Source organism: Pelodiscus sinensis, chromosome 2 (assembly GCF_049634645.1).
Source record: "Pelodiscus sinensis isolate JC-2024 chromosome 2, ASM4963464v1, whole genome shotgun sequence".
NCBI lineage: Eukaryota > Metazoa > Chordata > Testudines > Trionychidae > Pelodiscus > Pelodiscus sinensis.
Window position 1 is genome coordinate 249,307,091 of NC_134712.1, and position 18,458 is coordinate 249,325,548.

The 18,458-nt window shown below is 41.8% G+C and overlaps 1 protein-coding gene across 3 annotated transcripts in view; it reads left to right on the plus strand.

Moving 5' to 3' along the window:
* The window catches only part of MINDY4 (MINDY lysine 48 deubiquitinase 4), a 114,273-nt gene that overhangs the window by 38,982 nt on the left and 56,833 nt on the right, over positions 1-18,458 (plus strand). For all 3 annotated transcript variants that reach the window (XM_006120581.4, XM_025183364.2, XM_006120582.4), the window contains exons 6-9: positions 9,151-9,209; positions 10,382-10,491; positions 13,239-13,355; positions 15,446-15,534. In XM_006120581.4, the coding sequence (XP_006120643.2) occupies positions 9,151-9,209; positions 10,382-10,491; positions 13,239-13,355; positions 15,446-15,534 (375 nt within the window). The remainder of the gene's footprint in view (positions 1-9,150; positions 9,210-10,381; positions 10,492-13,238; positions 13,356-15,445; positions 15,535-18,458) is intronic.

The window sequence follows — 18,458 nt, forward strand, 5'->3', positions numbered from 1 at the left end:
AGAACAGATCCCTGTGGACCACTGGAAAGACCCCATTAGATGATGATTCCCAATTACAATAACTTTTTGAGCTCTATCAGCTAGCTTATTTTAATTCACTTCATGTGTTCTATGTTGACTTTGTATAAGGCTAATTTTTAATCTGAATTTCATGCTGTACTTAGATGACTTTCACAAATATATTATCTTAATAGAGTTGCTGTTGTCAACAAAACCTGCAATTTCATTAAAAAAAAAAACCCTATCTTGAATTTGTCTAACAAAACCTGTTTTCCATAACACCCCATTGACTGGCATCAATTATGCTGCCATCCTTTAACTTGTTACAGATTGCATTCTGTATAAATCTTTCCATGATTTTGCTCAGAATCAATGTCACACTAACCCACCTATTTATATGTGAGTCATCCCCTGTATCTTTTTATTAAATATCTGCACAAAATATTCATTTTCCTCAGTCCTCTGTAGTGACTTGTTGCCCAACCTATTGATTATGAAATGTTATTGATTCCTTAAGAGTTCCCCGTTATCAGCTTGAGGGCTGACAGGTTCTTGTTCCAAGAGCAAGCTCAGTGTTATTAAAATTACTGTATAGGTGGGAACATCATGTGCAGAGTCACAATACTCACACAGTAGGGTTTCTTCTGTATTTCCAAATATTTTAATGATATATTTAGCAAAGTCCCAAATGAACATTCTAACTAAGTAAGGTAGATAGAGACACTATAGAATGTACATCTGCCCCCCCCCCTGTTGTGGGATGATCTGAAATGTTAGCCTCATTATGTTCCTCATCACTATCATCTTCTTCCTCATCACCAACGGCCTTCATTCTGGCCTCTTCCAAGGGCTATGTGTTTCTCTCCTACCCCCTCATGCTGGGATACCACTTCTATATTTTGAACTGATGTCACTATATCTAGTACATATTCAGTAACAGTTTTACCCCTTGTCTTTATTTGTATTCCCTCATCCTTCTAAGGTGGAGGAGTCCTTTTTCTCTAGATTAGTACAGTAAACTTCCGATAATCCGGCCCCTTTAGGACCCAGGGGGTGCTGGATTATCAAATATGCCAGACTATCGGAAGGGGACTATTAGGGGTCTCCTGTGATGAAGATTCCACAATCTCCCTAGGCAATTTATCCCAGTGTTTAACCATCCTGACAGACAGGAAGATTTTCCTAATGTCCAACCTGAACCTCCTTTGCTGCAGTTTAAGCCCATTTTTTTCTTGTGCTCTCATCTGACACCAAGGAGAACAATTCCTGCCCCCTCTCCCTGTGACACCATTTTAGAATACCATTATCATGTCCGCTCTCAGTCTTCTCCTTTCCAAACAAAACAAGGCTAATTCCTTCAGCCTTCCCTCATAGCTCATGTTTTCTAACACTTTAATCATTTTGTTGCTCTTCTCTGGACCTTCTCCAATTTCTCCCCATCTTTCTTGAAATGCAGTGCCCAGAACTGGACACAATACTCAAAATGAGGCCTAATCAGTGCAGAGTAGAGTGGAAGAATGACTTCTTGTGTCTTGTGCACACCACTCCTTTTAATGTATCCCAGAATCATGTTTGCTTATTTTGCAACAGCGTCACACTGTTGACTCATATTTAGCTTGTGGTCACTATGACTCCGAGATCCCTTCTGCACTACGCCTTCCTAGACAGTCACTTCCCATTCTGTACGTATGAAACGGAGTGTTCCTTCCTAAGTGGAGTACTTTACATTTGTCTTTATTAAACTTTATCCTCTTTACCTCTGACCATTTCTCTAATTTGTATAGATCATTTTGAATTATGACCCTATCCTCCAAAGCAGCTGCAGCCCCCCCCCCAGCTTGGTATCATCTGCAGAATTAATAAGCGTACTCTCTGTTCCATCATCTAAATCACTGATGAAGATATTGAACAGAACCAGTCCCAAAACAGAACCCTGTGGAATCCCATTTGTTATGCCCTTCCAGCATGACTGTGAACCATTAACTCTCTGAGAACAGTTATTCAGCCAGTTATGCATGCACCTTATAGTAGCCCCATCTAAGTTGTATTAGCCTTGTTTATTGATAAGAAGTTCATGCAAGACCATATCAAATGCTTTACTAAAGTCTAGGCATACCACGTCCATGCTTCTCTCTTATCCACAAGATTTTATATCCTATCAAAGAAAGCTACTAGATTGGTTTGACACGATTTGTTCTTTGCAAATCTGTGCTGGCTGTTACCTATCACCTTATTTTCTTCCAGATGTTTGCAGATGAATTTCTTAATTACCTGTGCCATCATCTTTCCTGGCACAGAAGTTTAACTGACCGGTCTGTAATTTCCTGGATTGTTCTTATTTCCCTTTTTATAAATGGGCACTATATTTGCCCTTTTCCAGTCTTTTGGAATCTCACCCAACTTCCATGATTTTTCAAAGATGTTAGCTAAAGGCTCAGGTACCTCCTCTATTAGCTCCTTGAGTATTCTAGGATGCATTTCATCAGGCCCTGAAGGCTTGAAGACATCTAACTTTCCTAAGTAATGTTTTAACTTGTTCTTTTTAATTTTAACTTCTAAACCTACCCCATTTCCACTTGCATTCACTATGTGAGGCATCCTATCACCATCTTCTTGACAAAAAACAAAACAAAACAAAGAAGTCATTAAGCACCTCTGCCATTTCAAAGTTTCCTGTTATTGTTTCTCCCTCTTCATTGAGCAGTGGGCCTACCCTATCCTTGGTCTTCCTCTTGCTTCCAATACATTTATAGAATGTATGTCTCTAGCTAGATTGAGCTTATTTTGTGGATTATACCCTTCACCTCCTGTTTAAATGGTTTGCAGTTATTACTTCCACGTTCCTTGAAGCAGCATTTGCTGGAACATTCTGCCTCCTACTATTGAGGAAGCTTTCCTTACTCCCTAAAGCAGTGGTCCCCAACCTTTTGGTGGCTTCTGGACGCCCGGGGGTGGGGCCACGCATGCTCCACGCGCCCGGGGAGGGCAGGGTCGGCACATGCGCCACGCGTCCGGGGCCAGCACCAGCATGTACTGCGACCCCGGAGTAGGGGCCCCCATGCGCCAGGGGCCGCTCATGCGCCAGGAGCCGGCACCGCTCATGTGCCACACGCCCGGGGATGGGCCAGCCCAGATTGTTCGGCGGGCGCACATAAACAGCCAGGCAGGTGCCATGGCGCCCGCGGCCACAGCATTGGGGACCACTGCCCTAAGGAATAACTACACTACAGCGTTATTTCGAAATATCACACAAAATGCATTTTGAAATAGCGTTTTGCTATTTCGAAATAGCGCGTCCACTCTGAGTGGACACTGAATTGCATTAAAGGACAGCCAGAACCAGGTCCAGCAAGGCATCAGGTCAGGAGTTACTTTGTGTGGCTGCTGCCTGAGGCTATCTGAGGCCTGTGCTTAAAGGGACCCCCCCGGACAGCCGGTTCTCAGGTTTCCCTGCTTGCTTGCCTACCTTGATGAGGGACAGCAAAGCATTTTGTCTCTGTATGCTCTGGTTCCCCTCACTCGGGACACCGCAGCACTCTGCAACATGGAGCCAGAGCTGCCCCTGGGCACTCTGGTGCTTCTCTTGGACACGTTGCTGTGAGCCTGGCTGCACTTTCTGCAGGCTGCCATCTGGGAGGTCCAATGGGGGGGCTGTCAGTATCCAAGAGGCCCTGTGGGAGAGCTTCCACCCTGAGGAGCACTAAGAGCCTCCCTGGTCTGCCCCATTGGGGGCTTATGCCTCATTCCTCCCTCACGTCCTTCCACTTACCCCATCCTAACCCCCCTTCCTGATGTCAAATAAAATACTCATATTTTCATGAACACAAAACTGGAGAGGATGGGAATGAAACTCTGGTGAGACTGGGGAAAGGAGGTGGGAGAGAGCAGAAAAGAGTGTGGGAAAGGGGAGGGGGAAACCTGGGAAGAGGGAGCTGGAAGGGGGAAACAAGGGGAATAAGGGGGAGGGGAAGCTCAGTGCTCAGGGTTGGGGGTCTCGCCGCACCAATCTGATTGTCATGCAGATCTGCTCCTGGGTTCGCATGTAGCCTTTGGTGGCCAGGCTGGCAGCTATTCTGCCATAGACATCCGCATTCCTCTGTCTAGGGCGGAGATCATAGACGTTGGGGGCATCCCTTCCAAACCTGAATAAGGTCCATGATCTCCACCCTGGACTAGGAATGTGCCCACCTTCTCCAGGCCCTGCCAGGCTCCTGGGAGCTGGCAGACTGCTCCTGGGGAGCAGTGGAGGGCTGGCTGCCAGTGGCTTGCTGGCTCATGTTTTGGGGCCACTGGGTCAGGTGCACGGACTGCTGGCTCTGGGCTGGAAGGCTTGAAGCTGGCACAGGCACTGTGGCCAGAATCTACCCCTTTAAAGGCTCCGGGGAGGGGGGAGGGAGAGAAGTGTTCTTGCTTGAGGCTGCAATGTCTGCCAGGGCACCCTGGGAAGGCTGGAGGCCCCCTATTTCGAAATAAGTGTCTACGCAGTACTTATTTAGAAATAGCTATTTCAAATCTGGTGTTATTCTTCGTAGAATGAGGTTTACCAAATTCGAAATAAGTGCTCCGCTATTTTGAATTTTTTTTGAAATAGCAGTTTGGCTGTGTAGACACTAGGAAAGCTATTTCGAAATAAGGGCTGTTATTTCAAAATAACTTTGCTGTGTAGATATTCCCTAACATCTAAAGGTAACCATTGATCTATACCTTTGGCTATGACCTATTTAGTCACACTTATGTTAACTTATGCTTCCATCTTATGTCTTATAGGACACAGGATACTGTAGGTTTCTTGTGTTATAGCTGAATATAATGAAAGCCACTAAATATAAAGAAGGCAAGGAAGTGAATATAGTCAAGGCAGGCTAGCCATAAGGGGTACAGTCTCCAGTATCACAGAAATGGAATAAGGGCCATATACTTCTACTAAGTGTACAGCAACAGAATGATAGAAAGCAAGACAACACTAAGATTATTTAAGAACATATACTTATTAGTCAGAATCACTAAATTATTTCAGAGGCAAGATGTAAGTTCCAAGTAAGAACTTTGGGGTATAGTACATTGACAAAGAAACCATGATTTTCAAGCCCAGTCGGTTACTCTCAAGTAGCTGATGGCCACTGCTTATTCTATAAGCATTTTTGTTTGTTTGACCTGCGGTGTAGGTTAATGTAAATAGGAAACCATAGAAAACACATGCAGTTTTGTGCAAAGGGAAGAACTTTATTCTATGTAAACAACATTTTCTATGCATGGAGATGAGATAGGAATGTTCAAATATTTGGAGAAAGTACAGTATGGTATATTTATAATAAAACATATTTTTTCCTGCCCTATTTTTCTGACATGATAAATGACTTCCTCCTTGCAAATTGCTTTAATTGCATGAATTTGTATGCCCAATAAATTTTCCTTGAATAGTAGCCATCTGTTGAAGTGAAAATAGCAGTAAAAGTTCAAACGACGTTTTAAGCAACTTCACAAGGGAGCGCATGGATAAACTCCATCTACAAAAATACCCTTCTGCAAAGGATAATATACAATGTGGATCTTTGCATTTGGTGTTTTCCTCTATGATATATGTCTTGGAAGATCTCTGAAATCATCTGTTTAGACTTGGTTCTTTCAGTGGTGGAACTAGAGTCTGGATCCCTAGGGTTTTGCAGAAAGCTGTAGTAGGCAGTATACCAAAAGAATGTGTGTGGTTTTTTTTTTCATTTGCAATTGATTTCAGGTTGAGGATTTTTTTTGTGAGAAGGGAAGTTATAGAGATGAAAGAGCCAGAATATTAATTTAACCTGTTTCCATTCCTTTCTGCTTCAAAAGGCAGTCAGACACTGAGGTAACTGGATATGTTATAAGAGCCTAGATGGAAAGATGGTCCTGTTCTTAGACACTGAGTGGAGATGTGGGCTCATTTCCTAGTGCCGCAACTCACATCTTGTGCGGCCTTGGGCAAGTCTCTTAACTTTTCTGTGCTATAGTTTCCCATCTATAAAAATACGGATAATAATACTTTCATATCTTAGAGTACTTGGAAACTTTCATATCTTAGTTAAAGAAGCTAAATTCACTATAGTTTGTGAGGTGTTTAGATACTATGGTTATGGGGCCCATAAAAACTATGTAGAGAGAGGCAGAGATGTACATACTAATGCAAGGATGAATGATGAGCTCCATCTAAAGGGGGAAAAGAACATGGCTGGTATATGCTATCCTTCATTCCAGACTGCATTTGGTAGTCATATTCTGCAACCAAGCCTAGTGTGTAATCTCTGTAATATGTCTTTGTGGTAGAATTCATGATCAAATCTTGGGCCTGGTGGAGTCCAATGTAATGTAGAAGAGGGTGAGTTGCTTTTTTGGTGACTTTCACACTCTTTTCAGCATAAGCAATGCTGCTGTAGATGGGAACAATGATTTGTTCTCCGAAAATTTTAATAAATTCTGTCTGTTGTCACTTTCCTTTCTAGATAGATCCTATGTGTATTGCAATCTAAGCTTTCTGAGTTATTGCACATCTAAGACTGGCCCCAAAGGGGTTACTCCGAAAAAAACCCTCACATTCTTATTCTAGGAAGCCAGATGGAATAGTCTGCAATCTCAGAAATAAGAAAATAAAACCATGTTATTGCTCTAAGTGTAGCGCAATATTCAGTATTCAGTTGAAACACAATCCATTTTATTGGGGTCCTCCGTCAGACCAGTAAGTATGAAAATATTAGTAAGTTACAGCAAAATTAACACTGTACTGAAAAGAATGATGAAAACCAATATTAGTCAAATCTGTTAAAACTTTCTGTGATTTATTTGACAACAGTTAGTCTGCTGGTGGCTGGGACTGTTGTGTGTCCTGATTACCAATAGGCTGTGTCTAGACTGGCAAGTTTTTCTGCAAATTCAGTCGCTTTTGCGGAAAAACTTGCCAGCTGTCTACACTGGCGGCTTGATTTTGCACAAAAGCACTGACTTTCTACTGTCTGAAATCAGTGCTTCTTGCGCAAATACTGTGCTGCTCCCGTTCAGGCAAAAGCCCTTTTCCGGAAATGCTTTTGCGCAAAAGGGCCAGTGTAGACAGCTGAAAACTGTTTTGCGCAAAAAAGCCCCGATGGCGAAAATAGCGATCGAGGCTTTCTTGCGCAAAACCGCGTCTAGATTGACATGGACGCTTTTCCGCAAAAAGTGTTTTTGTGGAAAAGCGTCCATGCCAATCTAGACGCTCTTTTCCGCAAATGCTTTTAACAGAAAAACTTTTCCGTTAAAAGCATTTGCGGAAAATCATGCCACTCTAGACGTAGCCATACTGTTTCATTGGTTCTTTGTACTCCCCTGCCCTTCTGTATCCATCTGGGATCTCTTGTAGTATTCTCTGATTGTAATCTCATTGAGGTAGGATTTGTGGTGGTGTTCTGTTTCTACCAAACACCCGGCACAGTGGGGTTCTGTTCCATGATGATGACTTCTAAGTGCTACAGTAAGAAGTGTAATAAAATACTATTACTACTATCAACTGTATTTTAAAATTCCATGTAGTAAAAGGTATTGCTGTTTTCCATTGTAGCTCAGAACCTTTCATTATGTTGCTGTGCATGTTTCTTCTCAGCTTACCTACTTAGATCTCAGGACTGATCTCAGACACATTAATCCAAATATATTTCTTTTACCTTGACTTACTAATACTACGAGTGATGCATTTCCAACTGTCGAGTGTCTGTTTGTTGTGGTTCAGTGCATGCCGCCACATTTAGTTGAATCAAGCCAGTAATGCTTTTATGGAGAAAAACAGCATGGTAGTTCCTACTTTTATGTTCTAGAAAAACTCGTAAGGGGAAAAGATGCCAAAAAGTTTTCAGACTGGAAAAGTCCTCAGTGTGGCGTGTCTGTGTGCTCTGCTTCCATTCATCTACTTTCACACAGTGAAAAAAGGAAATTAAGTTAATGGAAAGTATGTGATAAGGCAGCAACTGTTGCTATAATAATAACGTGCCTACAAAGAGGGTTTCTGAGCAAATAATTCCGTACAGTTCTTGAAAGGATTGTCATTTGCAGCACAGTTTTCCAAACAAAAGATGGATGAAAAATGATTCAGTGTTATTATTTTGAAAAAAAAAAAATGCCCTTTACCAGTGACTGTAGGAAACTTTTCCTTTGGCTATGTTAATTTTTGTATGAATTCATGGTAGCTCAAAGCCCGTGCTACCTCTAAAAATCTGGTTGTGTATTTACATGTCTAACTTCAAATCTGACAAAATTAGTCTTTATCATTACTAACTTATTTCTATAAACATTTAACTTGTTGATGATGCAATTTACTAATAAGGCCAGTATGGGAGACAGCACAACTTAGAAACCACTTCAATTGTGTGTTAAAGGTTTAAATTGGATTTACGTGGTCCGTAGCCTCATGCAAAAGTGAATTGCATGCCATGGATTCCACTACTGCAAGCTCAGCTGTGGGTACCTGAACACAGAATTCATGCAGAGCTCCCCCAAATGTCAGATGCGACTCCGTGAGGGAGTACAATCCTGCCCATGCATATGCACTTGCAGAATCTGAGCCACATGACACAAATTGACTGCATTTTGTTGTAATGTGCAGACTGCTATTCCAGCTTTAGTGATCATGTATACACCATACAGCAAACTTTTTGGCCCGAGGATCACATCGGGTACGGAAATTGTGTGGAGGGCCATGTGGGGAAGACTGGAAGAGGCCGTATCCCCTGCCCTCTCTGCAACATCTCCTGCTCCTTGTCTCTTGACTGTGCTGGCTGGAACACTGGGGTTAGCAGTGCTGCAGCCATGCCACCAGGAGCATCGGGGCTGGTGGTGTGGTAATCAGGCTGTCCTGGTGCTGGGGTAGCTGAGGCTGTGGGAAAGGGCTGGGGGATAACCTCCTTTGCTTCTCACACTGCCTCTGGGCAAGACTGTCCCAGTCCCGCTACCCGGCGGGAACTCAGGGATTGGACTGAAGGGTCCAAAGGGCTAGAGGTGGCTCATGGATTGTAGTTTGCCCCCTCTGCCATATAGGTTGCCAGCTACTTCTTTGAAAACATTGATTTTGCCTTAATAAGGTTTGATTGCTTCTACATTGCTTAGCTTGATCTTCTGTTTCATTAAATGTGAACCTTCGATAATGTTTTAATCTAGAAAGACTCCATCATCAATATCCAATAAAAGCGATCAGAAGAAAGGTGTCCTAGAACTAGGTATGTCACATCATGCTTTGTTTTGGTCTTCATCTCACATGGTTCGTTTTTGATCAAGTCAAGTTCCTTACAGTTTGTGTTTTCATTTCCCAGATGAGACTGTGTGCTTACTTACTCCCGTCCCAGGTCAACTTTTAGATGGTAGGCCAAGAAAGTGGAACTAAGCAGTTAGGACATTTAAACACACACACACACACACACACACACACACACACACACACACACACACACACATATATTCTCTGTCTCTCTAAAGAACTGTCCCAGATGACAGAATGATGTGATCATGTCATCAGCCTCGGCAGAGTGAGAAGGGGGAGCAGTCTTGATGGCTTGGGGCAGAATGGGAACCTTTCACTGCTGGAAATGGGATGATTTCTCCCCTTCCCCCTGGAGCTAGGAACAAGGCTGAGGCTGGGCATGGGTGCGACGTAGGGGCAGGGCCCCAGGGGCTCTGGCAGGCAGGAGCCTCAGCCTAGTCCAGTCCAGTCATTCTCCCAACCTCTCCTCGGGGGATGCCCTGGACTCCCCACTGGCTCCCAGCTCTCCTGCAGGAGGGTCAGAGGGCAGCAGCAGCTCTTCGCTGTGGTCTAGGAGCCCCAGGGCTCCAGCTCCCTGCTCCACCACCTGCTGCCAGGCTCTGGCTCCTGTAGCCTGGCCACCTCCAGCCCCAGGTCCTGGGTCCTTGGTGGGGAAAAGCTACAGGGCGCTCAGTGAGCTCTGCTGATCCCCCATCCCTGCTGCTTCTCATCCAGTCACCTCTGGCCCTGTTTCTACTTCCAGGTCCCCGGCCTTGCTGCCCCACGACCCAGTGGGGAACTGCTACCACTGCCTGCCCCAGGCTATCGGCCACACTGGTCAACACTGCCCAAGATCCTGCTGCAGAGTCCCCAAGCCAGGGCATAGTGGCCGGAGGGAGGGGGGTTGGTGAGGTAGCGAGCAGGAGGCACGGCCCCCTAGTTGGGACATAACAAACAGTGGCTCTCATGATCTAATTTGTATCATCACTTTTCAGAGTAGAATCCTACTTGTAACTTGTAAAGATCAGAGCAATTAAAGTTGTATCAGTCATGATGATAAATCAGTAGCAGTAGGTGGCATGGGGATACTGGAGGACAGAATTTGGTTCACCAGATAATATTCTACATATTAAAAGATTTCTTCTCTTTCAGTTGATTTTGATGATGAAGCAATGATTGGAGAACTTAATAGGATCCCAGAGCTTTCAACACGGGATACACCTGAAGTAATATCAAAGGCAATTGATATTTCCCTAGCAAAAGTAAGTCAAATATATGATGATAAACAAAGAATGATACATGAAAACATGTTATTTCTATTGAGTAAGCCAAAGTTGCAATGGGTTTTACATTTAGTGCATGTGTGATTGGGAATCCATGAAATCCTAACAATCACTATGCAATTGCATTTTACATTCCTTTGTTAATGGTTCCAGACAGTTGTGTGCATCTTTGATGTGTTGTTTTTAATCAGTTGTTTCAAAAGCAGTATTTGAGGAAGGGGGGCTAGAAAGAGGAGGGAGGGCTACTAAGGTCTCTCACTGACATTCCACTGACTTGTGTGATCTTGGGAAACTCACTTTTCCATCCTTCATTTTATACTTTTGTAAAATGCTAATAATTATATTTACCCTCCTCACCATTATATTGTGAGGTTTCATTCATCTGTTATTTTCGGTAGAGTGTTTCAGAATTCTTGGATGAAGTGCACTCTATAGATGTAAGATATTATTATTTTGTTATTATTTCATAGAATATGCTTAGAACTGAGAAACCTCACAAATAAGTATAAAAGTAAAAAGTATATATTTTCCCGACATCACTCAGAGCCTAATTCAGTGCCATTGAAGTCAATGGAAAGACTCCTAATTGTCTGACTTCAGTTCAAGATGAATCAAGTGTTTGGTGCATTGGCATTGCATGTTTATGAATGGAAAGAAATGGACTTATTCATTAGCAACTTGGGTTGTGACAACTGGTTTGGACAAAATAAGAATTAATCTGTCCTTTCACTTCTTTCTCTAAGGCTGTGTCTACATTGGCATGCTACCTGTCTGGGCGGGGAGTTCTTGCGCAAGAACACTGACGTTCTAATGTGTGAAATCAGTGCTTCTTGCACAAGAACTATGCTGCTCCCACTCAGGAAAAAGCCCTCTTGCGCAACTGTTCTTGTGCAAGAGGCCAGTGTAGACAGGCAACTTAAATTTCTTGCGCAAGAAAGCCCGGTGGCTAAAATGGCCATTGGAGCTTTCTTGCGCAAGAGAGCATCTACACTGGCATGGATACTTTTGCGCAAAAGCACATCTCTTTCGCAAAAGCACATGCCAGTGAAGACGCTCTTTTGTGCAAATACTTTAACGCAAAAACTCTTGCGTTAAAAGTATTTGCACAAAATCTTGCCAATGTAGACGTAGCTTAAGGGTACATCTACACTAGCATTATTTTGAAATAACTTAGTCTGCGTCTACACAGCCGGCAGTTATTTCAAAATGCTGTCAAGCTAGAGGACTTCTTACTCTGACTCCTGTAACCCTGATTGTATGAGGAATAAGGCAAGTCAGAGGAAGAGTGCTCTATTTTGAAATAAGTGCTGTGTAAATGTGCCCAATTTCAAAATAAGCTACGCAACTGACGTAGCTCAATTTGCGTAGCTGATTTCAAGTTAAGCTCTGCTGTTTAGATGCATCCTAACTGAAATATATTTACGGGTACGTCTAGACTACATGCCTCCGTTGACGGAGGCATGTAGATTAGCCAGATCGGCAGAGGGAAATGAAGCCGCGATTAAAATAATCGTGGCTTCATTTAAATTTAAATGGCTGCCCCGCTCTGCCGATCAGCTGTTTGTCGGCAGATCGGGGCAGTCTGGACGCGACGCGCCGACAAAGAAGCCTTTCTTGATCGGCACAGGTATGCCTCGTGAAACCAGGTTTACCTGTGCCGATCAAGAAAGGCTTCTTTGTCGGCGCATCGCGTCCAGACTGCCCCGATCTGCCGACAAACAGCTGATCGGCAGAGCGGGGCAGCCATTTAAATTTAAATGAAGCCGCGATTATTTTAATCGCGGCTTCATTTCCCTCTGCCGATCTGGCTAATCTACATGCCTCTGTCGATGGAGGCATGTAGTCTAGACACACCCTACATGTTTACTTACTTCCAAATCAAACCTTTCAGATGTATCCAGTTATTTGATTAATTTCATTCCCTAGTGCTCCCTTTCAGGTAGGAGTATCTAAATACCCATGTCAAGGGCTATTTTCATAGTGCTTCCCACTCAGCCAGAACTGTAACATACCACAAAGCTCATGATTCCCAACCTGATTTCTAGACCAGAGTAATCCGATTAAGTATCCAAACAGAAGCACTGAAGGAGTCTGATTAGCATAACTCCATTAACTTTAATTAATCTGTTCCTGACTGGGGTCAACAGTCTGAATTTGACAGTTTGTTGCGTGCCCTAATACTAGTATTATTCAAAACTTTGAATAGCAACTGTCTCATAATCATCACCTTTGATAGGTAAAACAGACTGTCTGTTCTACATGATATGCCAGCAAAGGTCCTTCTTTTACAGCTTATATTTTATCCCATTGGAAAATACCTTTTACTGGTGTGTGGGAAACAGAAAACTCATCAGTCAGTAGTACAAACTATTGATCTGATACGTAAGTTTGAGGCTGTCTTCTATGAACCTTTCAAGAAGCACATTTCATCCAATTATGTACAAAAAAAAAGCTCATAATGCTGAGCAACACATAGCATTATGCACTGAAGGAACATAATGTGCTGAAGGAACATTGCAGGAAAAGGAAAAAATGACTCCTTTTGAGTGGAAGTGCCCTGCTATTTGCAGTATTTATAAAACAGAAATTAAAAGGGTGGATATATAGAGTTTGTCATTATCCTGCCACGTCTCCTTTCTGATTTTAAATTCTGGAAAGAAAATATACCTATGTTTCGAATTCGTTTATAAAATGAGAGCTTTCAACCCCCCCCCCTTTTTTTTTAGGAAATAAAAAATCTTTTGTTTGGCTCGAGCCTCTGTTGCTTCAGTGAAGAATGGAAAATACAGAACTTTACTTTTAATAGTATACCACAGCTAAAATACGGCATTGTGCAAAAAAAGGTACAGTAAATTACTTCCTTAAAAGCCCAATGATCTTTGCCTTTAAACTACAGTTTCCAGAAGTTGTGTATTACCTTAATAAAAGAAACTAACTTTCTTTAACAGATATTCCTTTTTACTTTTACCTTACTGGTTCATGAATATAATTTTACTACAGAAATCTGCAAAATAGTTAAATCTTGTAAGGAAAGTTGGGCCAGAAGGAAAATGTCAGAAAAAAATGCAGGCTGCTCCAGGAAATCTTATGGAATCTGTAGGTGACGTCTACTCTTTTAAGTCAATCCTGGACCAGTGCTCTAGAAATATTTTAGGAAACCCTTTGCTATAAAAGATGGCATTATCCAGATGAGATTTAAAATATCTTTGGTCTCTTTAATTCTTGTGGAGACCAAGAGAAGAGGAGTAAGTCCTGGTATTCTGATCCCATTGGGAAATTTCAAAATGGCTGCTGTATTTTTCTCTTCACTTTCTAAATTCAAGTCAGTTAACTGATTGTGTAGTGATGCTTTCCAGTATTTGTGTGTTTCACTCCAGTTGTTAAAACTTAGTGGTTTGGAGTGATATTAAACTGTTGCATCTAAACTTTTAATATTAAGAACATTCCTTAACAGACTGGAAAAAAACCCAGACTGGACCCTGCTTTTTCCATGGGTCAGTTTTTCTAATAATCTTTAATTATGTAAATGGTTTATTGAGAGAGAGAAGAAAAAATGGTTTTTCTGCTGAATATTTGTTCAGGATTAAATGAATTTATTATCTATTATTCATATTGTGGGAGCACCTACAGGCCCCATACAGAGGTTGGGGCCCTATTGTGCTAGGCGCTGTACATACCTATGCCAAGCAACAAAATGAAATTGCTAACTAGATACAAATAACATACCTGGAGCCCTTCAACATAGGAGCTTGTGTCTATAGCTAGGCTACGTCTAGACTACAAGTTTCTTTTGGAAGAAACTTTTTTCAGAAGAGATCTTCCGAAAAAACTTCTTCCGAAAGAGAGCATCCACGCTGCAAAAGTGCATTGAAGAAGCGATTTGCTTTATTGAAAGAGAGCATCCAGACTGAATGGACACTCTCTCTCATTTAAGCTGTGATTGCTATGGACGAAATGGCCACCTGGGCACCTGCGCTTTTTCGTCTTTCCTCTTCTTCCAAAAGAACTCCCTCCTCCCCGTCCACACGCGCCTTTTTGTGAAAGAGCTCTTTCAAAAAACGGCTTCTTCCTTGTAGAATGAGGATTATCAATGCCGGAAAAACGCCTCTATTCTTTCAATTTTCTTGTGGAAGAATGCAATTGCAGTGTGGACGTTCCTCATGTTTTGGACCGTTTTTCCGACAAAACTCCGTAGTGTAGACATACTCTAGCGCATGGACAGAAAAGGGGATTCAAGCCCCTTTCATATTTAAAGAGTCATGCAGCTGACCTGTTTTGATAATGCTCCAAGATGGCAGATCACGTTAATGCATAAATAAGCAAAGGTTTGGCTCATATATTTAAATATGATCCTGGACATCAAAACAATAACAGAGAAAGGGGCTTTTCATCTTCTTGTGATACTGGCTGAATGAAGACCATTTAGCACACAAGTCCTTCTCTCTCTGTTATTTGCTGTGGGTGAAATTCTTGTTGTGCAGACATATACACCTCTGAAACCCTATTTTGAAGATCTGAGTGAGGACTTAATTCAATCATGGGCTGTATGCGTGGGGGCAGGGCTTTGTAAATTTCACCCAGTAGGAATGTAAACCATTTTTTTCATCTTCAGGCTAGGTGCATGTTCAAGGGGCGCTAGGAGGAATATTTTTGCTTGATGGAGGAGGAGATAAAACTTCCTTTGACATCATAGATGTCTGTACGGTATGTTCTAGGCACTTCCAGACAGAACACAGAGGAGACAGAACCCCCATTAGTAATGCTGACTTTTCAGTTGCTTGAAAAAGCCGCATAACACTGCACATTCAGTAAGCAAAACAGATAGATCAAAGGTTGGCTTAAACTTGAATGAGAACACATGGGTTGTGAAAAGTTCTCACCAGCATCAAACGGTGCTAGTTGTTTTGTTCATCCAGTGTATTATTCACTGTAGGGAGGCCCATGTGGAGTATTGGCAGCCGTTCAAGCTTGTGTCCTACAGCAACTTCTCTTTGGAGACAGAAACAGAAATAGCGATGTGTGGTAAGTCAGCAGCTGACACCAGAAATATTTTCCATTCTAAACCAAACTACAACTTTATCTTAGTAGCCAGAAAGAAGCCTTTCTGAGTTTGACCCTGTTCACTATGTATTTGGATTCAAAAGACAGAAAGTCTCATCTCATGAAGTTATGCTTTTTGAGGCTAACAGAAGTTGCCTTTTAACAGTGGATTTAAAAGGCTCGCTTTTCATTAACATACTAATTTCTTGTGATTAACCAAGAACATTAAAAAAAAAACCTTGAATTATGGCCAACATCAGTTAACAAACCTGCAAAGTCCCATGGTGAAGCAGGGATTTCAAAGAGAATGAAATCAAGTATTGTAAGATCATCCTTTGCATGGCAAGAGAATCTCAATGAACTTGCAAAAAGTTAGTTACACAGTTCTTTTCCTTGATGACGTTACACAGTTAAAGCCCCTAATGGGATTTTTAAACTGTGCACGCCTTTTAATTTCTTTACAGAAAAATGACAAGATATTCATAGCATCAAGGAAAATTACTTATGTTCTGATAAACTCAGCATTCGTGGTGTTTGTGCAAAAGAGACAAATATTATTCACTGTGGGTTTTATCCTAGTGGAATTTTCAAACACACATAGGCACCTAATTTCCTTTCATTTCATTGGGATTTCTATACCTAGACACTTTTTAAAATGCTTCTGTGACAATATACATCTTTAGGCTCCTAAATAACTTTTAAATCTGTCCCTAAGCCCAATTATTTACCTGTGGAGTAAAATCTCACCCTATTGCCTTCAGTGGCTCTAGGTTTTCTCTCTGGGGCTAAGTCTACACTATGTTTTTTTGCGGAAGAGGCAATGCAAATGAAGCACTCATTAGCATTTTCTCGTGCTTTATTTGCATAATATCTTCCGATCCATTTTGTGGAAGAGGTTTTTGCACAAAAAAAGCAGTGTAGACAGGTCCGTTTTCTGCAAAAAAAAACCTTTTCTCAAGATCATGTATACCTTCTTTTTGAGGCATAAGGGATCTTGCGCAAAAAGGTTTTGTTTTTTCATGAAACAGACCTGTCTAGATTGTTTGTTTTTGTGCAAAAACCTCTTCCGCAAAATGGATCGGAAGAGATTATGCAAATGAAGCACGAGAAAATGCTAATGAGTGCTTCATTTGCATTGCCTCTTCCTCAAAAAAAACCCTGTAGTGTAGAAAAAAGCCTGGCAGTATAAATGGGCCTTAAAGTGAGTAAATGTAATTTACTTCTGCTTTAAGTTTCATTTTCCTGCCAGAATAATGTAAAAGGACAAATGACTGTTTGCATGAGAAGTAGACTTTGCAGATTCTTATGGAAGTGCTTATCGACTAGTCGAGTAGTCAATGGAAATTCCATCGACTAGTAAATTAATCACTAGTTAACATCCTTATTCAAAATAATTCTCTAGTGTAGACCAGGGCTTAAAGACTATGGCTACATCTAGACTGCAGAGTTAAATCAGAAAAAGTTACACAATTTGCGGTACACGAATTGTGTATCTTTTTCTGATTTACTTTTGAAAGAGGCTTTTCTGAAATTTGGCACATCTACATTGTTGCACAGGGATCTCTGCAACAGATTAATTTAGAATGATTTGAAATATTGTAGGGTTTGTTTCCAATAAAGATGTTAAACGTCCCTGAAATGAGAAGCTAGGTCCGCTGACGACCTACTGTATCTCTATCACCAGTGATTTTACCCTTAAACAAATAACACTCAGACTCCAATTTAAGGCCAAGCCATATATTGTAAATTTTGAAACAGCAACGCATGAAATTTACAACAACCAATACCCCAATCCAACCCTAACTCAAAAAGAAAGAAGATAGGAAAGCCCCTAAAACAAGGTAGGAATATACATTACACACTCGCAGTAAGTAGAGGCGATTGTGGAACGATGACGTTGCTCGTAACCTTAAACTCATCAGCTAATTGAAAGCCACGGAGGATGAACAACGAGGAGATCCCTTGAAGCACAATTCCAGGCCTTCGGCACAGGATGGAGAGGGAGCCCAAAGTCAATAAGTTGGTGGCTTCTCCTTGGTATGGAGATGATTAACCCTTCGGTATAATCACGCAAACCAGAGGGCAGTCCAGACGGTGGTACATGAAAGGAAGGCTGCAGTCTGTTCAAATGCCAAGTCCTTATCCTGAGCCTTCGCTACAGGCAGCTGGCAGCAATGAGGCAGCAACGCACCCTTGGACCAGATCCAAAGAGCCAACATGCACTCTCTTCACAGGAAGCTTTTATTACCTTCAATGCGGGAAAACTAGTTGCGAACTGGGTGCATCAATTTAGTACTGTGTGCATAGATCCAGTGTGATGAGTGCATAGATCTAGCGGGTTGTGTGCATAGATTTTGGGCTGGGTGCACAATTTAGACATGAGTGCAACTCCATGTGTAATGAGTGCAAAACACTTTGAGCGGGAAAACCCAGATTTTACTGGATTTCATCCCTTCCCTTCAGCTTCATGGAGGCCCTCAGACTCCATTTTGAATCACTGATTGTGCACATTAAGTATTCAAGCACACTCCTTATCTAGTACACATCCTTGATTATCGATATCATTTCCATATCACATGCAACAACATGGCACCAATTTTTGGGAAAAAGTGCGCTTTTGACATCCCTTATGCCTCGTAGAACAAGGTTTACAGGGATGGCAAAGAGCGCATCTGCTTTTTCAAATTTGTTTTTGAAAAGTGGATGTGTTCCTTGGACATGGCATTGCTTTTCCATGATACCACCGGACTCCAGGAAAAGCAATGCAGTCTAGATGTAGGCTATGTCTTTAAGGTGCCACATAAATCCTCAAATATTACAGTGATGGTGGCCATATAAATTCCTAAAATATATTTTTTTTCTTTAATGTTACTTCTCCCAGCCCTGTTTATCTGGACATTGTTCTC